Genomic DNA, 23,113 nt, shown 5'->3' with positions numbered 1-23,113 from the left:
AAAACATTCTAAAAAAAAAAAACGAAAAATGATTTGAAATATTAAACCAATATTTGGCACGTTTCCGAAACGCGTTTCAATTTCAACAAAAAAAAAACAGATATAAAAACCAAATAATTCAAACCGAAACCGAACTAAAACCGAGCCGAAGCCCTCGCCTCGATTCGGTGGATCATTTTGCAGCTCGTTGAAAATCGTTTCGAATGCCTTCGAATGGGGAGCTTTCGCTTTCAGTTGCTGTTCGTTGCTACAAACGTTTGGTATTGCGGTTAAAAAAAAAGTAAAAAGAAAAATAAATATTCCATTTTGTTACCCACACTCTCCTCCCTCCCTCTCTGTGTAATAATATTTATAATTAAATTTACGAGTTAAGTTGTTGAATTATTCTGTGATATGCCATGGATAACGATTTGAAGGCTGAGCATAGTGAAAATCATCGCGGTTCGGTGTCGTCTAGTAAATCCTTAGAAATACCTCAAACACCATCGCGTTCACCCAAAAAAGTATCCTTCTCCGATGAATTGCCCATGGAGAAGCCAATGTTGCAAAATGCAGCCACTGAGGTGGCAATTGTTGAAAGTGGTGTAAGCCAAGTATTGCAACAGGCTGCCCAGTATCTAGAGAGATTACATGGTGGAGCACGTGACTATCCTAGTGTTGTTAATAATAATAATCATAATAATAATAATGATGTTGATAATATTGCTAACGATGCATATGCAACAGCGGCGGATGCGACGGCAACAGAAATAGCAACAGCTACAGCGACGGCATCTTTAGCTAACTCACCAAGCATTCTGATAGCCAACGATGATGATGACGCAGATGAAGACGCTGGCAAACAGGAAGCGAATCATCATCATCATCATGATCATCATGGAAATGGTGATCATCAGCTGCTGCAATCGAATTTCTACATGGAGCGTTACAACCTTAATTTAGATAAAAATTGCAGCTCGATGGAGCTAGAGGCGCGACGGGAGAAACAACGTTGGCTCTTGATATCAGAGTGCAGTGCTCTCTTTGGTGAGGGTAAACACACACGTGAGGCATTCCGTAAACTATTTCTGGACGAGGTAAGCTTCACAGACAATGTTCTAAAACTTAATTGCTATGATCATCATCATCATCATCATCATCATCATCATGAACTTCTTCTTGAACATGCAAATGAGCTACCAACCATTGAGAAATTTTGTCGGAGTGGGGGAAAGCATTTTGACCTTGTGCCATATATTTTTTTGTTTTTGTATTGGCGCTGGTCCTTTACCTTGACTGCCCATGAGTAGGGAGGGTAAACTCGTTTTCGATATACCTCTATATATATATCTTTATGTGATTTGTGTGTGTAAGCTCTCTTTTCGATGGGTTTTTGAAAAATAATTTCGGATTTTGTTTTGTTTTACCGCTTTGTCCACCAAAAAAAATAAAAAAAAGCTGTCCAACCAGTCGATCCGCCACCAAGTGACTCTTCTCATCATCTTCATCATGATCATCTTCTTTGCTGTTAAATATGCACACATTTTTCATCATCTTCACATAAGATAATGTGCCTCCCCCCCTCTAGCTAATCTGCAGAAGATCAATGAATATGATTGTGAAAAATAAATAAAATATCGTGAGATTGAATGTCATTAAAATGTTAAATAGTAGAAATAACTATTGATTATGTTTGGAGAGCCCCCCACACCGCACACCCGCACTACTCATTCCCATTCATTGAGAGAGTAAACATTCATCTCCTTTTGCCATAAATTTTATAATTAAATTGTTTAAACAATGCGTGATCATAAATTAATTAACACCCATTTCTTTAGAAACAAAAGAGAATCTCATCAATTGAAATTTCTTACAACTTGTTTTTGTTTTTTCATTTTTGCCTTTTTGCCATTGTTATTGTTACAGGAATTCCAGCAAAAACTCTTCCAGCTCTTTGATTTGGAACAGAATGGCCATCTATTGCAAGATCGTTGGATAGAGCATCTGAAAGGTCGTTTAACGTAAGTTCATAGTGCCACAAACAATTAGTTTACCTATCATCTGGGCAGAGTCCGAGACATGCCACAGTAGCTTGCCACAAAATTGGAAAATTGAAATGCCAACGCCAAGTTGTTGTTGTTGTTGGCCAGATGCTATCTGGATCGGTGTTTCTCTTTCTCGGTGTGTGTGTGTGTGTTGTGCGTTGTGTGTTAACATATACCAACAGCTAACATAGTCCGCATGCCTAGAGCTAAGAGCCAAGATCTGAGACTGTCATGTGGCGGGTAATGAAGTCATTCAAATACAAATATAGCTCGACGGGCATCAGCATCAGCGGGGAGCTGTGCCATAGTTTCTATTTCTTTTTTTTTTTTTTTTTTCTTTTTAATGGTAATGCCACCTCCTACTTCTCCTTCTTCTTGGTAACTACTTGCAGCGATGATCGTCAAATGGATTTTGCCGAGCAAATTGAATCGGTGGCCTATGTGATATGCGGCGAGAGGAGTCGAGTGAGCTTTAAGAACTTTTGCGATATTTGGCATACGCGTGGTGTAAGTGGTTTGTTTTGTTTTTCTGAAAGCCAATTGTGGTTTAATCTTCTCTTCTCTCTCTGTGTGTGTGTGTGTGTGTCTCACTTTGTAGATTTTGGATAAATTGTACCGCCTTATTGATATGGATGGTGCCAATCTTATTTCTACCAATCAGGTGATGGAATTCATTTCACATTTGACCAATTCAAGGCCACGCACAGGCTTCGATAAGAGCTCTCTGGCCAGATTGGAGCAACTTTTTCGCTCAACTGTTGGCAATGAGCAGGAGATTAGACGAGAAGAGTTTCAAAAAATTGTTACCTCGAAAAATGTAAGTTAATCTTAAATGCCATTACTTAAAACTTAATTGGGAGTTAATCTGGGGTCGACAGCATTCAGGAACGGTTTATTATTTATATTGTATAATTATTTTTCCATAAAATTTTAATATTGTTCTTTAATTTGATTCCAAACCAAGATATATCTTGAAATTTACGAGTGATGGTCAGCCTTAAGTTTAAGATGAAATAGTTTAAATTTTACTTAAGAAGTTTTTGCCTCTGAATTAAAGGAGTCCTGATTAATAATCGATTAGGAGACTAGTACACAACCTTTTAATTTCCTTAGAAATATTTTAAAGTTCTTAATTAATGACCAAAGAAGTTTCTGTGGCAACTAAAACAAGTTAGGGTATCAAATTTGTGCAATATTTTTACTTATTGGTCACTTAACAAAAGAGTATGAATCACACAAGGTCTATTTTATCATTGTTTATGGGAATATCTAAATATTATGTAGTTTTTAGGGGCTAAAAAGTTTTTTTTGAGTTAAGTATACGGAAGGTAATATCTAAAGAAGTTTGGTTTTTACTTTTAGAATTAGGTTTTCATTAAAATATTAGTTTATAACCATTTAGAGGCTATAGATTTTTGTGTTTTTTATGGAAATATCGCAGATTTAAATATCTTAGGTTTATTTTGTCATAAGTAAGCATTAAAAAAGTTTCAGTTATAAGTAGAAGGATTAAGAGTATCAATTAAGTGCAATACATTTCATTAATGGCCACTTAAGGAACGAGTATAAAACCACAGAAGCACCTTATTCATTATTTTTCCATAAAAAAATCGAAATATTCTGAAATTTCTAGAGGCTCATAAGTTTCTTAAGTTAGGTATACCCAAGGTAATGACCAAATGACTTTCTAAATGAAATGGTCTTTGATTAAAAGACTCTCACTAGCTTATAGTCTTGTCTTATATAGAAAGATGTGCAATTTCCATAGGACTTTAAATTGTTAAGATTGGTATACCTATCATATGTAATTACTAAAAAGTTTCTGTTAAACCTAGAACAGAATGAAGAATCGATTAAGTTCAATAAATTTAAATATTGGTTACTTATGTAGAAGACCAAATCATACAAGGTCCAAAGCCAGTATTTTTTATAAAAAGCATGTATTTTTAGAATATTTCTAAAATTTTCGAGGGACTTAAATCTCTTGTGCTATCCACGGACACGTTACCAGTTAGAGTATCGCAGTCTCGAGAAATTAAAAACGTTAGCAAAACTGCTAAATTCAAATTTTATGACCCTTTTTCAACTTCAATATCGATTTGTTCATCTCGCATACATAGGCGCCTAGCCAGAGGGGCTTTAGGGGTTTTCAACACAAAATTATTCTATATTCCATAAAATAAACCTGACTATGATCATAATACTGTTTAGATACACAATTTTAAAAGAGATACCCCCATAAAATTTTAAAAATTTCTACGTACATGATAACTAAGCCTGCAATCTGGAAAGTTTTTTTATGACCATGTGTACGGTTAATCATTTAAGTTAACTCGAAAGACGACCCTCATACGACAAAATGTAACTAGTTCTAGTTATTGCCTTTAGTAATTGAGTAATTATAGTGAAAATTTGCTGGTAGTTATAATTGACAGAATGTTGGGAAAGTAATGACAATTGTTTTGGTATTGATAAGCTAGTGAATAATAATTGAATCTTCTTCTATAATTTAGCCCTTCTTCACAGAGCGTGTCTTTCAAATTTTCGATAAGGACAATTCCGGTTCAATATCCCTGCAAGAGTTTATCGATGCTATACATCAATTTTCTGGACAATCTGCGGATGATAAAATCCGTTTTCTCTTCAAGGTCTATGATATAGATGGTAAATATTATATAATTATATATTTTTTTCTAAACTAAAACTTATTTAATTCTCTAACTATTTTAGGTGATGGTCTTATACAGCATAAGGAATTGCATGATGTGATACGACATTGCATTAAGGAGAATGGCATGGAATTTTCAGAGGATCAAATTGAGGATTTAACCAGTGCCATGTTTGAAGATGCTGATCCACATAATAGTGGAGAGATTACCTATGAGGCCCTCAAGAATCAATTGCATAAACATGGTGGTCTCTTAGAGAATCTAAGTATTACGTAAATATCTATAAAATATTGTAATTTTCGACAGTGCCAGATTAGCAAATGCTAGAGGCCTCGCGCCTTAAGGGGAGGGAAGACTTTTTCTTCACCGAAAAGTTTATTAAATGTTCATTTATTTATCAAAATACACAATTCTAAACAAAATAGGTAAATTGGCCTAAAATTCATTTAAAAGTTTTTGAAACATTCTTAAAAACTTCCATCTGTAATCTGAAATTTTTACCAGTTCTCGAACGAGATATCTCATTTTAATGCATTTAAATCACGCTATTTATCATCAGGATATTTTTTAAAAATGCAAATGAACTACAAGGTATTCAGATAAAACAAAATTTCATCAAGCTCTAAATGAGGATCATTTACAAAATTCATTTCTTCATTTTTAAGTTGAAATAATGTCACTCAATCTTAATTTAAATATGATGGATCGGTTCGACTTTACTTTTTACATTTCCAAGGTTTGAGAAAAATAGTTGGAATCACCAAAGATTACTAACTAACTTTGTTAATCTGTAAATAAGTTCATTTTTGACCAATTTTCAAAATTCTGCATATCAGTTTTCTTATTAGAAAGTAATCCTTAAGTTTTAAAACCTCAAAAACTATGTATACATCATAATGTTTTGAAACATCCAAGTCTTTAATAACAAATGCGCTAAATTGCTATTTAATTGATATAAAACTTTTTAAAATCGAGTATAAATTGGCAATAATACTTTATTATGTTATTAATGATTATGTTTATAAACAAAGACACATTATCTTTGCTTATTTTTGACCGATTTTCATTCATGTTCTCAGTTTCACATTGGAAAGTGATCATGACTCCGACACAAACATATAGGTTTTTGGATTGCTACATGCCAAGGACTGGCTAAATCCGGCACTGATTATGGTTTAAAGAACTTATAAAAATCTCTTTTGTTTTTAGCATTGATCGCTGGCTAGTGCCCATGGCGGAGGATAGACCAACGGGAGCAAGTGCATCTAATGGCAAATTTTGGAATACCATACCTCATCAGCTAACTTTGGCTTATATGAAAAACAATCAGGTGTTTGTCTCATATCTTTTCTTCTACATAGCCGTCAATCTATGTTTGTTTATCTCGCGTGCCATTCAATACAGAGCCAGCAATGGTTTTGTCATAATAGCCAGAGCTTGTGGTAGGTTCTCTATATATATACATTAATATTCTGTTAAATTCTAAATTTTCTTTTTTTTTCATTAGGACAATGTCTTAACTTTAATTGCGCCTGGGTATTGGTTCTTATGCTAAGGCATTCACTTACCTATTTGAGGGGTCGAGGTCTATCGTCATATTTGCCCTTGGATCATCATGTCTATTTGCATAAACTCACGGGTATAACCATATCGGTTTTGAGTTTGATACACACCATTATGCATTTGTTCAATTTCTCGATCATTGTGATTAATGATCCGAAAATTAATGCTGGACATTATACCATAGGCGAATGGTTACTCACAGATCGTCCGGGATTGTTTGGTTTAATACCTGGCTGTGCCAATCCCACGGGAGTTGCCTTGTTGCTGATACTCCTGGTGATGTTTGTGTGCTCTCAGCCGTTTGTGCGGCGTAAGGGCAGCTTTGAGGTCTTCTATTGGACACATTTGCTGTATGTGCCCTTTTGGATATTGGCTTTGTTTCATGGCCCGAATTTCTGGAAATGGTTTCTATTGCCTGGCCTGGTCTATGTGGTGGAGCGTGTTTTACGTTATGTCTGGATGCGTGGTGAGCATGGCAAGACTTATATTAGCTCCGGCCTGCTCTTGCCATCGAAGGTCATACATTTGGTCATCAAGCGACCATTCAATTTCAATTTCCGTCCAGGGGATTATGTTTTTGTGAATATACCGGCGATTGCCAACTATGAATGGCATCCGTTTACCATAAGTTCGGCACCCGAGCAAGAGGATTATATGTGGCTACACATACGCACGGTGGGTGAGTGGACGAATCGTTTGTATCGTTATTTCGAACGGGAACAGCAGCGTCTGCACAAGGGTGAGGGGTCAGTGGAGCAACAGCCTCAGCATATGCATGCCATACCCACGCCCAGTTTCATGTTGTTGAATGAGACACGTAATCCCGCCATGACCACGACCACAACAACGCCACAAATGGATTTTCTGGCTCAAAGTCATCAACAGATGGCTGCACCGCCAGTGCGTCCGCCACGACAACATAGGCAACAAAAGACCTCAACAGTTGAGGCAGGTGTAAATCCAGGTGTGAATCGCATACGAAGCATTAAGAAGACATTACAGCGTACATTCTCAAGGGGCAAGGATGCCACACCAGAGCCAACACCCACACCCAAGACGGGTTACATCAATGGAGCCTTTTTCGGTGAGGAATTCGGAGCTGCAGGGGGCTATCACAAGCAAAGGCCGCTGGAGAAGAGCATCTCACTGCCAGACATTAGTGCCAAGAACAACAATAAAAAACGTGGCAGTCGTCTCAAGGCGTAAGTGACTAAAGTTAATCAAAGGCCAAAACTCATCTGTGTTTTGTTTTTGCAGCTTACGTTCCTTGGCCCGTTCCGAATCCGAAAGAGCCTTCGATGAGAAGCGTGTACGTCTGGGTGGGCGACGTCACAATAGTGTGGGCTTGGCCTATCTCAGTCCGCAGAACAAATCGCTGGCCCAGAGTTTTCGTTATATGCGTAATAAGCCAACAATTATAGCCTTCAAGACTCCCAGTCTGACAGAGCAAGATGATGTGCAAACCCCTCAAATGGAGGCGACACACACAATTGGAGGTGAGACAGATTTGGGAATGGAATCGGGAGAGAAGATACAAATAAGTCGGCTAAGTGTTTATGCAGAGGTTGTATCATCCAAGCCGCTAGAGGTAAGTGGAACACTATTTAAACTGTCATCCTGGCACAAAAACGTAGAAATGAAATGTAGAACTAACTTTTTTGGTATTATTATTATTATTATTAACCTACTCACCCATCCAAGGACCACACACAATTGACAACGGGCAGCCGAAAGTCGTGTCTGCGACGACCTACATTTTTACGTTCGCTGTCCAATCGGGCAGCGGCGGCATATGGTAATGGTGGCGGCGGAGGAGGTGGAGGAGGAGGCGGTTCTACATCTAATAGCGGTGGCAAGGTTACACTTGATGCAGGAGTCATGGAGGTTTGGGTCACACAGACATACACACCAAGAACATACACATATAATTCATAGGGAAAACCATTTGCTAGAATTTGTTACTTCTTTTTCTCATAGATATTCATTGATGGCCCGTATGGTGCACCATCGAGTCATATTTTTGGTGCCCAGCATGCTGTATTGATTGGAACTGGCATTGGTGTAACACCCTTTGCCAGCATTCTGCAGTCCATAATGCATCGCTATTGGAAGGCTCGTCACAGCTGTCCACGCTGTCAATTCGAATGGGCCAGTGAGATTCCCAAATCCGTGATGAATTTACGTAAAGTGGACTTTTTCTGGATCAACAGAGATCAACGTTCGTTCGAATGGTTTGTCAATTTGCTCTCTCAACTGGAAATAGAGCAGGCCGAGTTAGGTGGAGCCATGGAACGGTAATTTCTTTCCTTTACTTTGCCATCATTTTATTAATATGTGTTTGATCATTTTATTGACAGTTTTCTGGACATGCACATGTACATTACCAGCGCCTTGCAGCGTACTGATATGAAGGCAGTAGGTCTTCAATTAGCTTTGGATTTGCTTCACGAAAAGGTAAGCCACTTGACTTTAGTTGCTTTCCCTTTAATATGCATAATTTATTTAATTTTAAGGGTAAACGTGATCTAATTACTGGTCTTAAGACCCGCACAAATGCCGGACGACCCAATTGGGATAAGGTATTCAAACAATTGCAGGCCCAACAAAAGGGCAAGGTTACCGTCTTCTATTGCGGGCCGCCACAGTTGGCCAAAACATTACGCTACAAGTGTGATCAATATGGATTCTCATTTCGTAAGGAGTGCTTCTGATTCAACGTCATCAAGCATCGACAACAATTCATCTTTAGCATCTTTAGCCATTCATCTTATTGCCATTGTTCGTTATCTCATTTGGGTCTTGTTTGGGTTTAGTATTTTAGTAACTCCACCTTGTGTTTTTGTTGACTCATTTTGTAGTGTGTCGTCGTCCCGTCCCCAGCTATCTTGTAAATATCTAATAAATAATTTTGTTAACTCATTATCAAAAAAAAGGAAACCCAAAAATCTGTATTCCATTCTATGCATACATCTTTTACAGGCGGCTCAGAGTTCTACATTTGAGGAGGATGAAAACTATACTTTAGGCCTTGTGTAGATTGGCCTAACGTTTATTTTAAAAAAACAATTGCACACTAACTTAATATACCCATCAATTTGGTCGGGTACATTTGTCTGAACATAAAACTAAACTGAAAAATTACACAACAATTGGAATATAGTATCATTATTAGCGATTCAACGTTTAAGCCATGTGCTAAAATTGATATTTGAGGGCCTGGATGCACGCTCAATGGTGATATACTCATCATCCACATTGTCCACATTATAAAACTCTCGAAGTTCCGCTATGGCTGCCTCCTCGATTTGGGTATGGTAAAGGGATTTATTACGCATACGTTCATAGGATTCACGTTGTCGTCGCTCGTCGGCTAAAATGCGTGAAAAGCTATTTGATTGCTGCTCCAATGGTGAACTAGCAGTGGCTCCTGTAGCCTGAGCTCTCATCATATTGGCAAAGGAGGTGGGATCCGTTGAGCTACCGGTGGGCGGTGAGTTTAAAGAATCGTTGAACGAACTACTCGAAGGTGTAGCTGCAGGTAATCCCCAAGCATTGGGCACCGGCTGCGGAGGAGTTGCAACCTGTGTGCTGGGTGCTGGTGAGCGCCAACTTTTAGACTCGGAGGAAAGACGTTTGCGTTCTTTCTGTGATAATTTCTGTGATGGTTGTGGTGTCCATGAACTGAGATCAATATTATAACTTTTATTTAAAGGAGAAGTTGCCTCATCCTGAGGCGACTTGGGAGTAGCTTCAATTGGCTTCGATTGTTGGGGTGGTGGCGTTTGTTCTTTGATAGGTGGAGGAGGCACCTGCACCTGCTCCTGCCTTTCACTCAGTTTGCGGGTTTTCTCTTTCTTGTCCTTAACTTTGGACCAATTTTTAGCATCATTTGTGGTCTGATTAATTGTAGCTGAAGCAGAAGATGTTGCTGCTTCACCTCTTTCACTGGTGCTCAACGATCTCATCATGCTTGTTATGGCCTGTTGTTCATATTGATGACGCGCATCTTGTTTACGCATCTCTTTTTGTTTATTCTGCTTAGCTGTGGCCTCTTCAAATCTCACTGTCGCCTTTAGATCAACTTCACAACCCTCGATAAAGCTGAAGAGCAACTCATCCTGTATGGCCTCGGAGAATGGTGTAATCTGACGATAGTCAAAAATACAATTAAACATTTTCTTATAATGTTCATTTAAAAGTTTCAATGTATCCGGTTCGCATTGCTCAATACTGCGATAACTGAGCACTCGGGCCAAATTCTGGCATATATAATCGAGGCAACCCTTCTCCAGCAGCTTGCAATTGTACATGGTGGCAAATTGCAACATTTCACCACATTTTCGTATGCTTATCTTATCAAGAATCAATGATTCGCATAAATTTTGCAGTGATTCAACGAAATATTGATCACATATGATAATCATATTATAGAGAAAAGTCTCTGTATAATTTTGCTTGCAGAATGCCTCTGTGTCCATATCATAGAGATAATCCAGAATTGGCTCCATATACTCCAAGGGTACAGCCTCCATGGTAACTGTAGAATGCTCCACCCACGATGAATGCATAAACATCATTTCAAAGTATTCCAGCCTGGCAACCAAAATACATTTATGTGCCTCTAGAATCTTGCCATCATCACAAATAACGCGAACATCATAGAGTTCAGGATAATCACAGCGATGTATACGCTGGAGTTTTTGTTTGCCCTGTGTTATTGCCACTTTACTCAGCACATGCAAATTGCATAGCTGACTTATTCCAAATTTCTCAATATAATGGAGAAATATTTTAATGGCTTCAGTTCTTGTTCTTAAATTTGGATCCAAACTCTGCTGAATACACTCAATATCTGAAAGCAAAGTGAATACTATAGATTAGACATTATAATTGGAATAATTTCATTGGTAAACTTACCATCTTCCGCGGGCGAGTAATTGGTATAAATAATTTTCAAAATCAATTCAAACATTTTGCCAGTTAAATTTTCAAAATTAAAATAGATATCTTTATCCAAATAACTCATCATCAAATCTCTCAGTCCATTTGCTCGCGAATAAATGATAAACTTGTGAGCCGCAAACAATTCTCCATCAACATGGAAGACCACATCGTGCACAGCATCCGTATCACTGGTATCATGATAGAGCTTCTTAAAATTATGTTCCCTTCTGGGAAGTGGCGGTTTCTTAAAGTATTTAGTGGGTGCCTCCTGCAGCACAGCAAATGATGAGAAACTCTCATCACAAGAAATGTCAACTGCACGATCAATGTTGGGCACACGTGTTAGCTCAATGCGTACAATATGTTCTCGTGAGATTTCTGTACGATTCTGATCGTTATTGGTCCAATTGTCTATAGTCGTTTTACAATTATTCCTGTCCAATGTGGGGGGCAGAGTTATTTGATTACATTTACCACGATAGACACAGCCATCGTGGGAGAGTATTAAGACTTGATTACATTTATATAGAACTTTTTTGATATTTGGTAGACGTATGGGTAATAATGTGCATCTACAAAAAATGAGAATTAGAAACGATTCAACAAGGGTCTCTATATGTAGGCTTACCTGTAGAACTGTTGGGTATTCTCATACCAAAGATAAATCACATTAGTTTCGGTAAGCATAAGTAATTTTAAAGCAGCTGCTGATCCTTTAGTAGAACTCTTAATATTTCCACCCATCACCGCAATACTCTTTAGATCTTCATAGCTAAAGGAGAGGAAAGGAGATTTAGATGATTTGTTTGTTTACAGCTTCTTCTTGGTGACTTACTCTGGTGTCTTGATATATTTGGTCTTTTCTCCATAGTACAGGGAAATGACCTTCTCGTCATTATAAATCACAGTGGCTGCATTATTTGCCTCGACAAAGCGTATGACAGTTTTAGCTGGCAATTTCATTTGTACCGGAACTACTATCGATTGCTGATTTGGTCCCAGACCAAATTGCCCCTGATTGGCACCCCACACATAGACACACTTTGAGCTATATGCTATAGAATGCTGATCACAGGCTATAACCTTTAATAGATCACTAGCTCCCTTGTCTCTTAAACTGACAACTTCTTTGAATTGATTCAGTTGCTCGGGAGCATCTCTTACACCCAACTGATGGTCAGTATTAATGCCACAGGCGAAAACCATGGAACGCTGAGTCAACACAAGGGAATGCTGACGTGATGTGCTAATGCAAATGATGGAGTCATCTTGAATTTTGCTAGGTAATTTCACACGCTTAGGAGCTGGCAAACTATTCTCATTGCCATTGCCCAATCTTCCGCCTTTGCCATGTCCCACCGCATAGAGATGACCCTTCTTATCCAGAAATAGACTGTGATAGGCACCCAATGCTACCTTTTCGATCCAAATGTTCGCTTTGCGAAAGAAATCCACAGCCTGAGGAGCACTAGTTGAGCTCTGCTCAGTGCCTAGGCCCAGATTGTAGTTCTTATTTGATCCCCAGACTAGAATATCGTTCCTGTTTGAGATATAAAGAGAGATAGGTCAGTTTCCCTTATCATTTTCAATGGTATATCTTATCTGCTCACTGAGTATTTGTATTCCTGGCGAAATTCAAATCGTCGCAGTTCCGGCAAATTGACTGCAATGGGCATTGGGTGTTCTCGTCCAGCAGATCCAAGCTGGCACCATATCTCATTAGTAGAACAGCGCAATCTATGGAACCATAGTACAGGGCACGATGCAAAGGAGTGCTGCCCGACTCGTAATCCCTGCCATTAATGTAGGCGCCATGATTTAAGAGCCACTCCAGAATTTCATAGCGAGCCACTGAAGCAGACATGTGGACAGCAGAGCGACCCTGATTCGGTAAGATGGGATCAGAAATGTTATGAATATTGGGAATTCACACAATTCGAGCTCACCAGGTCATCGAGAATATTGGCAAAATTGGCACAGGTCTTGTGTATGAACGTGGCCAATGCTTGACTCTCTATGGATCGTTTGGTGAGGGCGGCAACGATGCAGTTTCCATGTTGGGGTAATCCGCACTTGATAGTGCAGTCGTAGTCCTGGTATTTGGCAGCTGACATTCGAAAATATATGCGAAATACAAAAATTTTTTCCGTCTGGAAACAAAAATAAATTGACAAAAACAATGCCGGCGGGATGAATAGAGTTACCATACAACGGAAAAAAGAAATACTAAATGGTACTTGAAAAAAAAGGACAACAATAAAAATATTATAAGATTGGTGTAAGATTAACTATGATATTTATAAATGGATTACCGAAGACACAATTTAACAAATTAGATTCAGATAAATCCATGCATAAAATAAATTTAATAAATAATTTAAGCCATTCCAATGCCATGGCCGTGAGTGTTCAAAAGTATCGAGTAAAATATTTAAATGCATACCAAAGCATGGTCACACTGGACAAATTAGTTGTTGTTGTCGCACTCACTGTAACGGATCGTCAGGTGGACTCCGTTTATGCTCTCTATGTAAGCGAATCGGTGTTAATTTTTGTGATAATAAAAAAAAAAGCAACGCGGTGTCAAGTGAAATAGAGTGGAGCATATTATTATTATGTAAAATGAATGGACCTAGCCCACCAGATAACGATAAAGTCATTTCTAGCCATATTGTGTGAATAAGAATAAATGAATTTTCATGCAGCATAAGTGTGTGAGAGTCTGCAACTAACCGCGTGTGCATGTGTGTGTGCGTGTGTGAATGAGTGAGCGGAAAGCAATTGAGAAATAAAATAAAATGTTTCATATGTTTGACTCATAACCAGAAGTAGCTAGCGAATTAAACACAAAACGCGTCATTCAATTGTATATTGAATTATTATCGTGTTGTGGTTTAATTTGATTAATATTAACGAGTCATTGAATTGAATTAGTATGCAGAATGAGAATGAAAACTAAAAACACAAATATGGAAATGGCGTAATTTGCTATTGCCCCTCCTGGGGGGCGTACCACTTGGCTTGCTCTCTCTTCCTAATGTTAATTAATTAATTGCCTAGACTTGACCTGGACACTAGCCAGAATGGAAATTGTGTATACAGAAAATGAAAGAATATATAAGTGTTTTTTTTTTTTTGTGTTGGTTTACTTTAAGTTACGTGAGCGATAGCAGCAAAACTGTTGTTGTAGTTGTGTAGTTATGCTGCTAGCTTTCCAACCGTCTGTGTGTTTGTGAGTGTGAGTGAGGCCAAGCACAGTTTCGCTCTCTCGCTCACACTCTCTCTAGCTATCTTGGTCTAACTCTGCCTCATTTCGTTTAATTTCTTTTTATTTACTTTTAGTTCACACAGATCAGGTTTTTTTTCCTTGTTGCAGCTGGCTCCTTTTTTCTCCCTCACTCTCTCTCTGTCTTTCCCGCTCTGACTCGTTGTCGTGTCTCTTTCTGGCTCCTGCTGAAAGAACGGTGCAAAAGAGTAGAACAAGTGGCAGGCAGGCAGGTCAGGTTGCCATCGCCTTTGCTCGTTGCACTTGCCACGCTCGACCACATTTTCTTCTTCTTTGCGATACGGAAATGCGCATAGGCATAGAAGAAGACGAAGTCAAAACGAAAAAACAAACGAGATAACATACACAAAAAAAGCCAGATAAAACGGTATGCAACTAAAAACAACAACAACTCCTACTGTATTTGAAACTGCAACAACAACAACAACAAGAAAGTGACGACCACCGCGTGGAGAACGAAACAACAACAAAAAATTAACCCAAAAAATCGGGTTTATTTTTTTGGCACCAATTTCTGAATGAAATGAATATGTGATATTGTTGTCCAATTTGTTGTGATGGGCTCGTGTACGCGGCGACACTTTTTACTGTCAACATGCTTCCTGCAAATGGTAAGAACTTAATTACACAAACGGTGGAATACTCTGCCAATCATCAACCTAGAAACCTAATTACAATCTAACGATTTCCATTTTGGGATTGTTGATAGATCGTAGTCGATTATACATACATATATACATGCATATGGTATATGTTTGTTGTTATCATTCGCTTATCTAGAGCAAATGTCAAAAGGTGTTGACACAATTATGACTCCAAACATATATATATGTACATATATATTAATATTATATTCACCTATTTACCGGAAATTATTTATAGAAAGATAAGCTCTCAAATGCTTTGTGTTCTTAGGAAAAAATACTTTCTCCCAAAGCAAAATATTTATACATACATTTGCGGTTATTCCTAATTCCACAGAATTTAGGCTTGAACTTTTAGGTGACTTCTGATAACGCCTGATTTAAAAATTGTGTTGAATTCAGTTAGAAAAAAGTTTAATTTACTGTATCTTGTGAAAAAACGATTCATTTAGCTATTAAATATTCAGAAAAAACTAGCTTAAATATAGGGAACCGATAGAGACAAATAATTTTGTGACTGACTTTATTTTAAAAGTTCATTGAAAGTCATTAGGTGAGATTTACTGAATTTTCCCAAATCCATTCTTGAATTTTCCTTCAAACCCGCGAATTTAATAAATTGAAATATAAATATAGATCATTGGAAACATTTTATTACAGTTAGCCTTTTCTCCGACTTGAAGGAACAAATGATTTAGACCAAAAAGTCACGACCCCTTCAAAATACTTAAAAATAAATGTTAATCCTATAAACTTTTAACTTAGGGCAAGTTATAATATTAAATTCAAAAGAATATCTATACATAAAATGATTATGGTTGAAGTTGAGGAATATACTATACTATAAGAACTGACAATCTCAAGTCAACTTAAAAAACTATAAAAAAAATTACAGAAAGGTACAAAAAAAGAATCTATTTCTGTGAATCTATAAACCTAAACGTGAACTAATCACGTATTTATAGGAATAAATATACTTTTTAAGCAATATTAATCTAAATCCTACTCAGGGAGGGGAGGTTAAACTAAATTGATATGACTGCTCTTAAGGGGAGGAAGAGATGGCCTAAATTGTGTAAAAATTTGGCCAAATAATGAACGAAATATAAGTATTTAAGTTCCCTTTCAGAAATATGACGTTGACTTTTATATATATATACACATATTTTAAACAATTCCTAAAACCCCATAATATAATCAAGTTTTGATAACTTTAGTATTTAATTATATAAACAATCCTAAGCATTAGTAACCACATGTTCAGTTTTTACTATAATGATAATGAGATAAAATGAGTTTAGTCATTTAATTCCATTACTCACATCACACTTCCTTTCTTTCTCTCTCTCTATCTCTATTTCTATCACTTGCAGATAACGATTATCGAAAGGCAGGTATTCGATTTTCTCGGATACATGTGGGCACCCATCCTGGTTAACTTTTTTCATATATTATTCATTATATTTGGATTTTATGGCGCATATCATTTTAGAGTGAAATATATTATAACCGTAAGTGCAACAAACCGCCACCCCCTCCTCCCCCCCAAACCCGTATCCACCTCCTCCAACTCATTATCATATCTATGCGATAACCCAAATTGTTTTTATTTTTGTTGTGTTCATCCGACAGTATCTCATATGGAATTTCCTATGGATTGGTTGGAATGCTTTCCTCATTTGTTTCTATTTAAATGTTGGTGAATTAGATAGGGTAAGTAAAATGGACAATCATTTGAAAAAGATCTATTATCTAAACGGTAATATTTACAGGAAAGCGATTTGCTTAACCTGGGCACTGGCAGCGTTTCCTGGTTCGAAGCGAATGGCTATGGCTGCAAGCCCACTTATAATATAACCTCAGATGATCCATTTCGTCCAATGCGTCCGGAACGTGTGGATGGATGTCTGTTGGATTATACTCTAATGGAGATCATACATTCGGGAGTGCAGTGTGCGTTGGCGGTGAGTTTTCCTGTTGCTGTTGGTTAATCAAAACTAAGTGAGAAAGATTGTTGTAAATTATTTTTATTTATTATTTCGCCCCCCTTTCCACACACAATCATACAAACAGCTGCTGGGTATACTTGGTGCGATTCTGATCAGCTGCATATTTCTCGATGAGGACGACAGATGTAAGTGGCAAGCTGGAACATTTTTTTTCTACAATTGTTGCACGTTCAACCTACATACATTTTATGTATTCTCTAACTGTGGGATTGGGGCATTGTCTAATAATAACCCTTTTGTCATTTTATATACATATATCTTTGTGGGTGTTTGCACTGTACATACCATTACTACATATACATATACACTTATTATCCTCACTATTCTCACTCCAAACTTATTATTTTTCCAACCCTCCACCATTTAGAATTAATGTTGTTTATCAATTGTGTCATAAGAATTATTATTATTATTATTATGTGTTTATTGTGATAAAATATCATGTGTATCATCGATTTGTAAACTGTCTACCCCACTACCTCCCCCTAGTCCCTTAGGCAAAAATTTATTCTCGCTCGGAATGTTATTATAATTTTTGTAAACATATTTATATATACATACAAAAAAGAGAAAAATTCTATGAATAACCATTGTGATCATGTGAACTACCAAACCAAAACCAAACATTATAATACATACATATACATACATACATACATACAAAAACTCATATAAATAATCGTTATTGTTTTTAAATCTAAGACAAATCATTCTTATCATCATTACAAAAGATTATAAACTATACAAGATTGTATGGCTTATCGTTAATTACACTGTGCAACATCAACACAACAACAAAAACACATAAATGTGAAAGCAATTGAAAATTTTGGTCGGAAAAATAAGCAAAAATTTTAATCTCAAACCCTAATTGAGTTGAAATACATATATTTGCTATAGATTTGCAGTTAATCAATTATTGAGTGACTTAATCCGGACAAAAAATCACTAACGTTGGTTGTTTTTATTGAAGAAAATCAATTGTTGTTAAAACTTCTCGAATTTAGACTTTGGAAAAGTGGATAATTGAAACTCTACTGTAATATAAGAACATTAGAATGCAAACTTTTACTAAGAAATATTGTTTATTATTCATCAAAATACAAAGAAGCGAAAATTCTTTATTGTAAGCTTATAATTTATTCAAAATTCACCCTTTAAACTTTGTTCGACTATAAAATTTATACTAGAAAGAATAGAATATTAGGTAATCAAGTATAATTTATAAAAATGATTTGAAAATCTATTGAAATTTATATTGTTGCCGCTGCTGCTGATGCTTAGTGTAATCCGATAGGCATTCATTTTCCAAATTGTTTGTTTTGTTTGTTGCTGTCTATATTTACATATATATTACTACTACTATAACTACTACTTCTACTACATATATACAAATGAAAATTTGTTAAAGCAATTTTAATCAATTTCTGGTTTACAGTCGATTTCATGAACGGCGATGCGAAGAGTCCACAGCACACAGTCGTCCATCCAATGTACGTGAGCTATACAAGTATACCAACAACTTCTGCAAGCGCCACAATGCAATCAAATAAGCAACTGCAGCAATTCTATCATCATCAGCCACAACAACAACAACTACACAACAGCTACAGCAAACAATCCATGAGCAACTATAGCAAAAATAGCAACAACAACAACAACAGCAATAATAATACACTCAACAACAATAATAATAATAAGCAGCATCGCCTGCAACAACAACAATCGCCAGACATGACAAATAACCAAGCAACAAATGCATCACTACTATACCAACACTATCCACATCAGCAACAGCAACACCAAAACCAACACCATCCACCACAGATACATTCCCATACCCATTCCCATCAGCCACAACCACATCCATATCTAACCCAACGCACTAGCGGCGAGAGCAGCAGCACCAACAATAGTCTGAGTCGCAGCCAGCGACGCCAACAGCAGCGCTCTCATCAGACAACCACCACACGAGCTCAGATTAGTCCCATGTCCGCCCAGACAACACCCTCTTTGTCGTATGCCTCGTTGCAGAATTCGAATCCCTATCTGGCCAATAATTCGCTAAATAATAGCAACTATAGCATATTCCAGGGTGAGACAATTACCCCACAGGGGTCAGGTCCAAGCGGTGGTCACTTTGCCCGCATACATCATAAGCCGAAGGCTCCAAGGCAATCGATTAACGCCGCGTCATCATCATCGCCCATCAAGTTTTCACAATTGTCGATTGAGCGGCGTTTGTCGCGTAATCTCGTCGAGGAAGAGGATGATGATGATGATAATTTCTCGCTGCAGCAGCTCTCGCCCAGCAATAATGGCATCACATATGTGCCCTTTCAGAGTCCCACACCAAATGGTTTATTTGTGGGGGAGAATAATAATGATCAGCATTTGCAGCAGCAAAGTCATTTGGTTTTCCCATCAAGCCCAAATAATAATTTAAATTATCAACAGAATGGTTTACCTTCACCCTTAAGGGTACATCGTCAGTTGACCAGACCCACTCAGATTCCACTGCCTACAGTGCCCATGCATAGCTGTCACGAGGAAGAGAATGAAGCGGACGAAGAGGTGGAGGAGGAGGAGCCGATTCAAGAGCATATTTTAACTCCACCACCGCCACCTCGTCCGCATATCTATTTCCATCAGCGTTTGGGCCAGGCTCCCTATCCAGATCTCTCGCCCGAAATAGCTGAGAAATATTCCATGCCCACTCAGCATGTGGCAATGCCTGGTGGTTCAGGTGCAGGTGGTCCGCCACCGCATGGTTCACCCATGGTGCGACGTAATCCCCGTAGTCAACGACCACGCCAACAGGCAAATTTCTGCGATCAAATACGCGATACTCCGCCTGGTTATATAGTGCGTACCCAGAGCGATGATCGGCTAATGGATGAGGGCAGTGAGGAGGCAGCTCCACGTGTCAATCGACGCAAAAGCCGTGCACGTCCACGTTCATTCTGCAATTCCATAGTAGGTGTGCAGGCCTAATAGATCAGCAGTCGTCCGCCCCCGCCCCCAGACTCAAGTAGGTCCTAGTTTCATAAATTAATTCGCTCTCTCTGTCTCACTCTCTATTTCTCTACATATATCTGTCTTTTTCAATCTCTCTATCTTTCTCTCTCTATATATATAGGTGCTGCTTCTGCCTCCGCTCTCACCATTCTCCATCCCATTTACTAAATCAAACCTTATGCATATGTGTGTTGTTGTTATTGCTCGTTTTGTGTTGTGTCTAACCTAAACAGATTAAACAGATTTAAGGATTAAAGCCGCTTCAATATGCCATTCAGATGCCTTGCATACAAATCATATACAAACACACACACAGAGACACAAAAAAGCGAGCCGACTTTTTCCGCATTGGATTTTTGTTGTGATAATTGGAAAAAGTCGAAACGAAATGAAAAAAAAGAAAAGCCTATATACTATATATGTGTAATTTTTTATGTTCAACTGTGATACTACGACGAGAAAACAAAACAAAAAAGAAATCAAACGCGATAACAAGTGAAAGGAAAAAAGAAAATAATAATGTCACAAAACATATAGTTATATAGTAGGGCAGATAATAATATCTATGTATACTATATATGAGTACCATATAAAAGCAAAGCTAATGCAGCCAATGGATGCCTTTAATTTCGAAAATTGGAGAAGGATTCGACCTCTCTTAAAAAAAAAACTACATTAACATGAATCACATAAATGCCTTTTGTTGTTTTTTTTACAATATCTGGATACATACATATATCTATTTATCTGTTAAAAATCGAAAATCAAATTATATAAAAAAAAAGAAATGTTGCCTATTGAATTAAGTGCGAGATTCGTTATACATTTACATATATAGATAGATATATCTGTATATGTATATCAAGAAATAAGTCTAGATATAAGCTTAAAGCCAAGTAAAAAAAAGAAAAACGTAACACGCCGTTATACATATAAATATATATATATATATATATACATAGAGTTATATAGAAATATGATCTTGATAATGTGTGAAAATGGTGCCAATTTCTCGCGTTTCTCTTCAAAAAACAAAAATAAATGTTCATTTACACACTTAAAACAAAACAAAAAATTATAGAAACTATTGAACGAAACTATTGCTGGAGTCTCTTTTTCCTGTTTACTCTGTAATCTCTATTTTTTTTTTCTTGATCATCTGGTAGCTGGCTTTTATGTAGCATTAACCCTAACGAATCTTCTTCTCTCTCCATGAGCTCTGTAGCTAATCCCTGTAAACGTATTTTAACCAAAAAGAAAAAAACTGATCCAAAACCAAAGCAAATACATAATCTTAACCTCCAGGTAACACTCAACTGGTTCATTGTGCAATTTATGCCTTTCGTAACTTTGCAAAAATTACAAATCTTTTAAATTTTATTTTCTTTCAATTTCACTTGTAGTGAAGCACATTAACAAACAGTCCAAACATCGTCAGTCGCTGTATTCGATTGAATTTGGCGGCAGTAGCGATACCATACGACATGGCAGTCATTCAATGGGTCTGGGAGATCCGCGTGGCGATCAGAATGGCGGCGAATTGAGTCCCAAACCGATGACACCGCGACGAGTTAAGAGACGTTCGGTAATGGCACGTGGCACCCAGGGACGACAATCGAATGGTGCTGGTGGCGGCGGCAGTAGTAGGCGCTCCCATCATGGTTCTAGTGGGACATTGAGATCAAAACATGGCGGCGGCGGTGGTCCAGATAGTAGCAGTGGCAGCTATGCTCGCAGTAGTACACGCAGTTCGAGGCGTAAATACCATCAGAATCCGGTGACCAAGCTAATGGATCAGCAGCAACAACAAATGCAGCAACAGCAGCCGCATTTGGGTTCATTCCATCGTCAGGATAAGCTCAGTTTGACAGCCTCGAATTTGCAGTCACTGAATGATGATATTATGAATAATACGAATAATGTGTCGGGCAGCCAATTGGGCAGTCTGGGTAAGAGCAATAGTCAATATTATAATAGCTATCGCAAGAACATTCCACTGGATCCCATTTACTATAATACAAATGGTCGTGGCATTTTGGATGATCTAGAAGAGCCAAGTTCACCCACTTTAATGCCACCACCGCCGCCCATTGCTTTGCAGGGTGGTGGACATTATAATCCCAGTTATCAACACTCTACCACACATTTAAATGATGTGGGTGGACCTGGTGGACAACAGCAACAACAACAACAACATCATCACCATCATCATCATCATCCACATGGCGATGAGTTGTATAATAATCGTCCACCTTCAGTACGTTCCAGTTATTCGAATTTCCATGGATCAAGGCCGCTTTCAACGACCTATACCAATACGGAAAATGTTTTTGCTGGCTTGGGTGGAGCAGCAGCTAGTCCGCCGCAACCGCCATGTACACCGCCGCTTTATCAGCAACATCCGTTGCATCAGCAGCAGCAGCAACAGCAACTACAACACCATCAGCAACAACAACAACAACATTATTTGCCTCCGCCTCCCTTAGAGCCATCTCCTGCCTATGTAAGCACCATGTCATTCTCAAAACGTACAGCTTCTCGCGAGAGTATACGTTCCATGGCATTTCTTAACAACGGACCGCCAGCCTACAATCTAAACTATCACACGCCCCCCGATTCGGAAACTACCATGTGAAACTATAAGAACAAAATAACCTAAAAAATACGCAAACCTAGCAGCAACGATCTCTCGGCCATCACTTTCGGACAATATTTATATTTAACTACATACATATACATTAAAACATACATATTTATACTTGTGCAACAAGCCATGTCCCCTACACACACACACACACACACACATCCACATCATAGCTTCCATATGCTATATAATTATTTACTTAAATTATGCAATAATTTGCATATGTGTACGTAATATGCCTAAACTAGAAGTTAAGTTTCTGTCATTTTACCAAAGTGCCTTTTTTTGTAAATAAAAGTAATAATAATAAAA

The 23,113-nt window shown here is 37.8% G+C and overlaps 3 protein-coding genes across 10 annotated transcripts; 2 read left to right on the top strand and 1 right to left on the bottom strand.

Annotated features, from left to right (window-relative positions):
- The first annotated feature begins 226 nt into the window (after positions 1-226).
- On the top strand, positions 227-9,105 carry LOC6638291 (NADPH oxidase 5). The gene is made up of 13 exons (XM_002061376.4): positions 227-1,076; positions 1,906-2,000; positions 2,417-2,531; positions 2,623-2,841; positions 4,538-4,688; positions 4,755-4,965; positions 5,903-6,135; positions 6,201-7,458; positions 7,514-7,844; positions 7,958-8,140; positions 8,234-8,550; positions 8,614-8,710; positions 8,770-9,105. Exons 1-13 carry the CDS (start codon positions 399-401, stop codon positions 8,965-8,967), a joined length of 4,086 nt encoding a protein of 1,361 aa, XP_002061412.2. The 5' UTR covers positions 227-398; the 3' UTR covers positions 8,968-9,105.
- Positions 9,106-9,271: 166 nt separating this feature from the next.
- LOC6638292 (inhibitor of Bruton tyrosine kinase) lies at positions 9,272-13,377 on the bottom strand. The gene is made up of 6 exons (XM_002061377.4): positions 13,147-13,377; positions 12,811-13,082; positions 12,036-12,740; positions 11,829-11,972; positions 11,174-11,772; positions 9,272-11,108 (listed from the first exon to the last, which is right to left on the bottom strand). Exons 1-6 carry the CDS (start codon positions 13,312-13,314, stop codon positions 9,433-9,435), a joined length of 3,564 nt encoding a protein of 1,187 aa, XP_002061413.1. The 5' UTR covers positions 13,315-13,377; the 3' UTR covers positions 9,272-9,432.
- A 295-nt stretch (positions 13,378-13,672) lies between these two features.
- On the top strand, positions 13,673-23,113 carry LOC6638293 (sodium/potassium-transporting ATPase subunit beta-1-interacting protein). 8 transcript variants are annotated; one of them, XM_023178137.2, is made up of 8 exons: positions 13,673-13,730; positions 14,543-15,097; positions 16,504-16,641; positions 16,763-16,843; positions 16,903-17,094; positions 17,204-17,264; positions 18,578-18,632; positions 21,561-21,644. In XM_023178137.2, the coding sequence occupies exons 2-8, from the start codon at positions 15,044-15,046 to the stop codon at positions 21,571-21,573; spliced, it is 594 nt and encodes a 197-aa protein (XP_023033905.1). In that variant the 5' UTR covers positions 13,673-13,730; positions 14,543-15,043; the 3' UTR covers positions 21,574-21,644. The 8 variants fall into 8 exon arrangements, with proteins under 8 accessions (XP_023033905.1, XP_023033893.1, XP_023033904.1 ...); XM_023178125.2 differs by having other exon boundaries at positions 18,578-20,170; positions 21,561-21,624; XM_023178136.2 differs by lacking the exon at positions 21,561-21,644 and adding an exon at positions 20,279-20,578.

This window comes from Drosophila willistoni, assembly GCF_018902025.1.
Source record: "Drosophila willistoni isolate 14030-0811.24 chromosome 2L unlocalized genomic scaffold, UCI_dwil_1.1 Seg139, whole genome shotgun sequence".
Classification (NCBI taxonomy): domain Eukaryota; kingdom Metazoa; phylum Arthropoda; class Insecta; order Diptera; family Drosophilidae; genus Drosophila; species Drosophila willistoni.
Note: the sequence above shows the minus strand (reverse complement) of the source record. Positions and strands in the feature narration are given on the sequence as shown.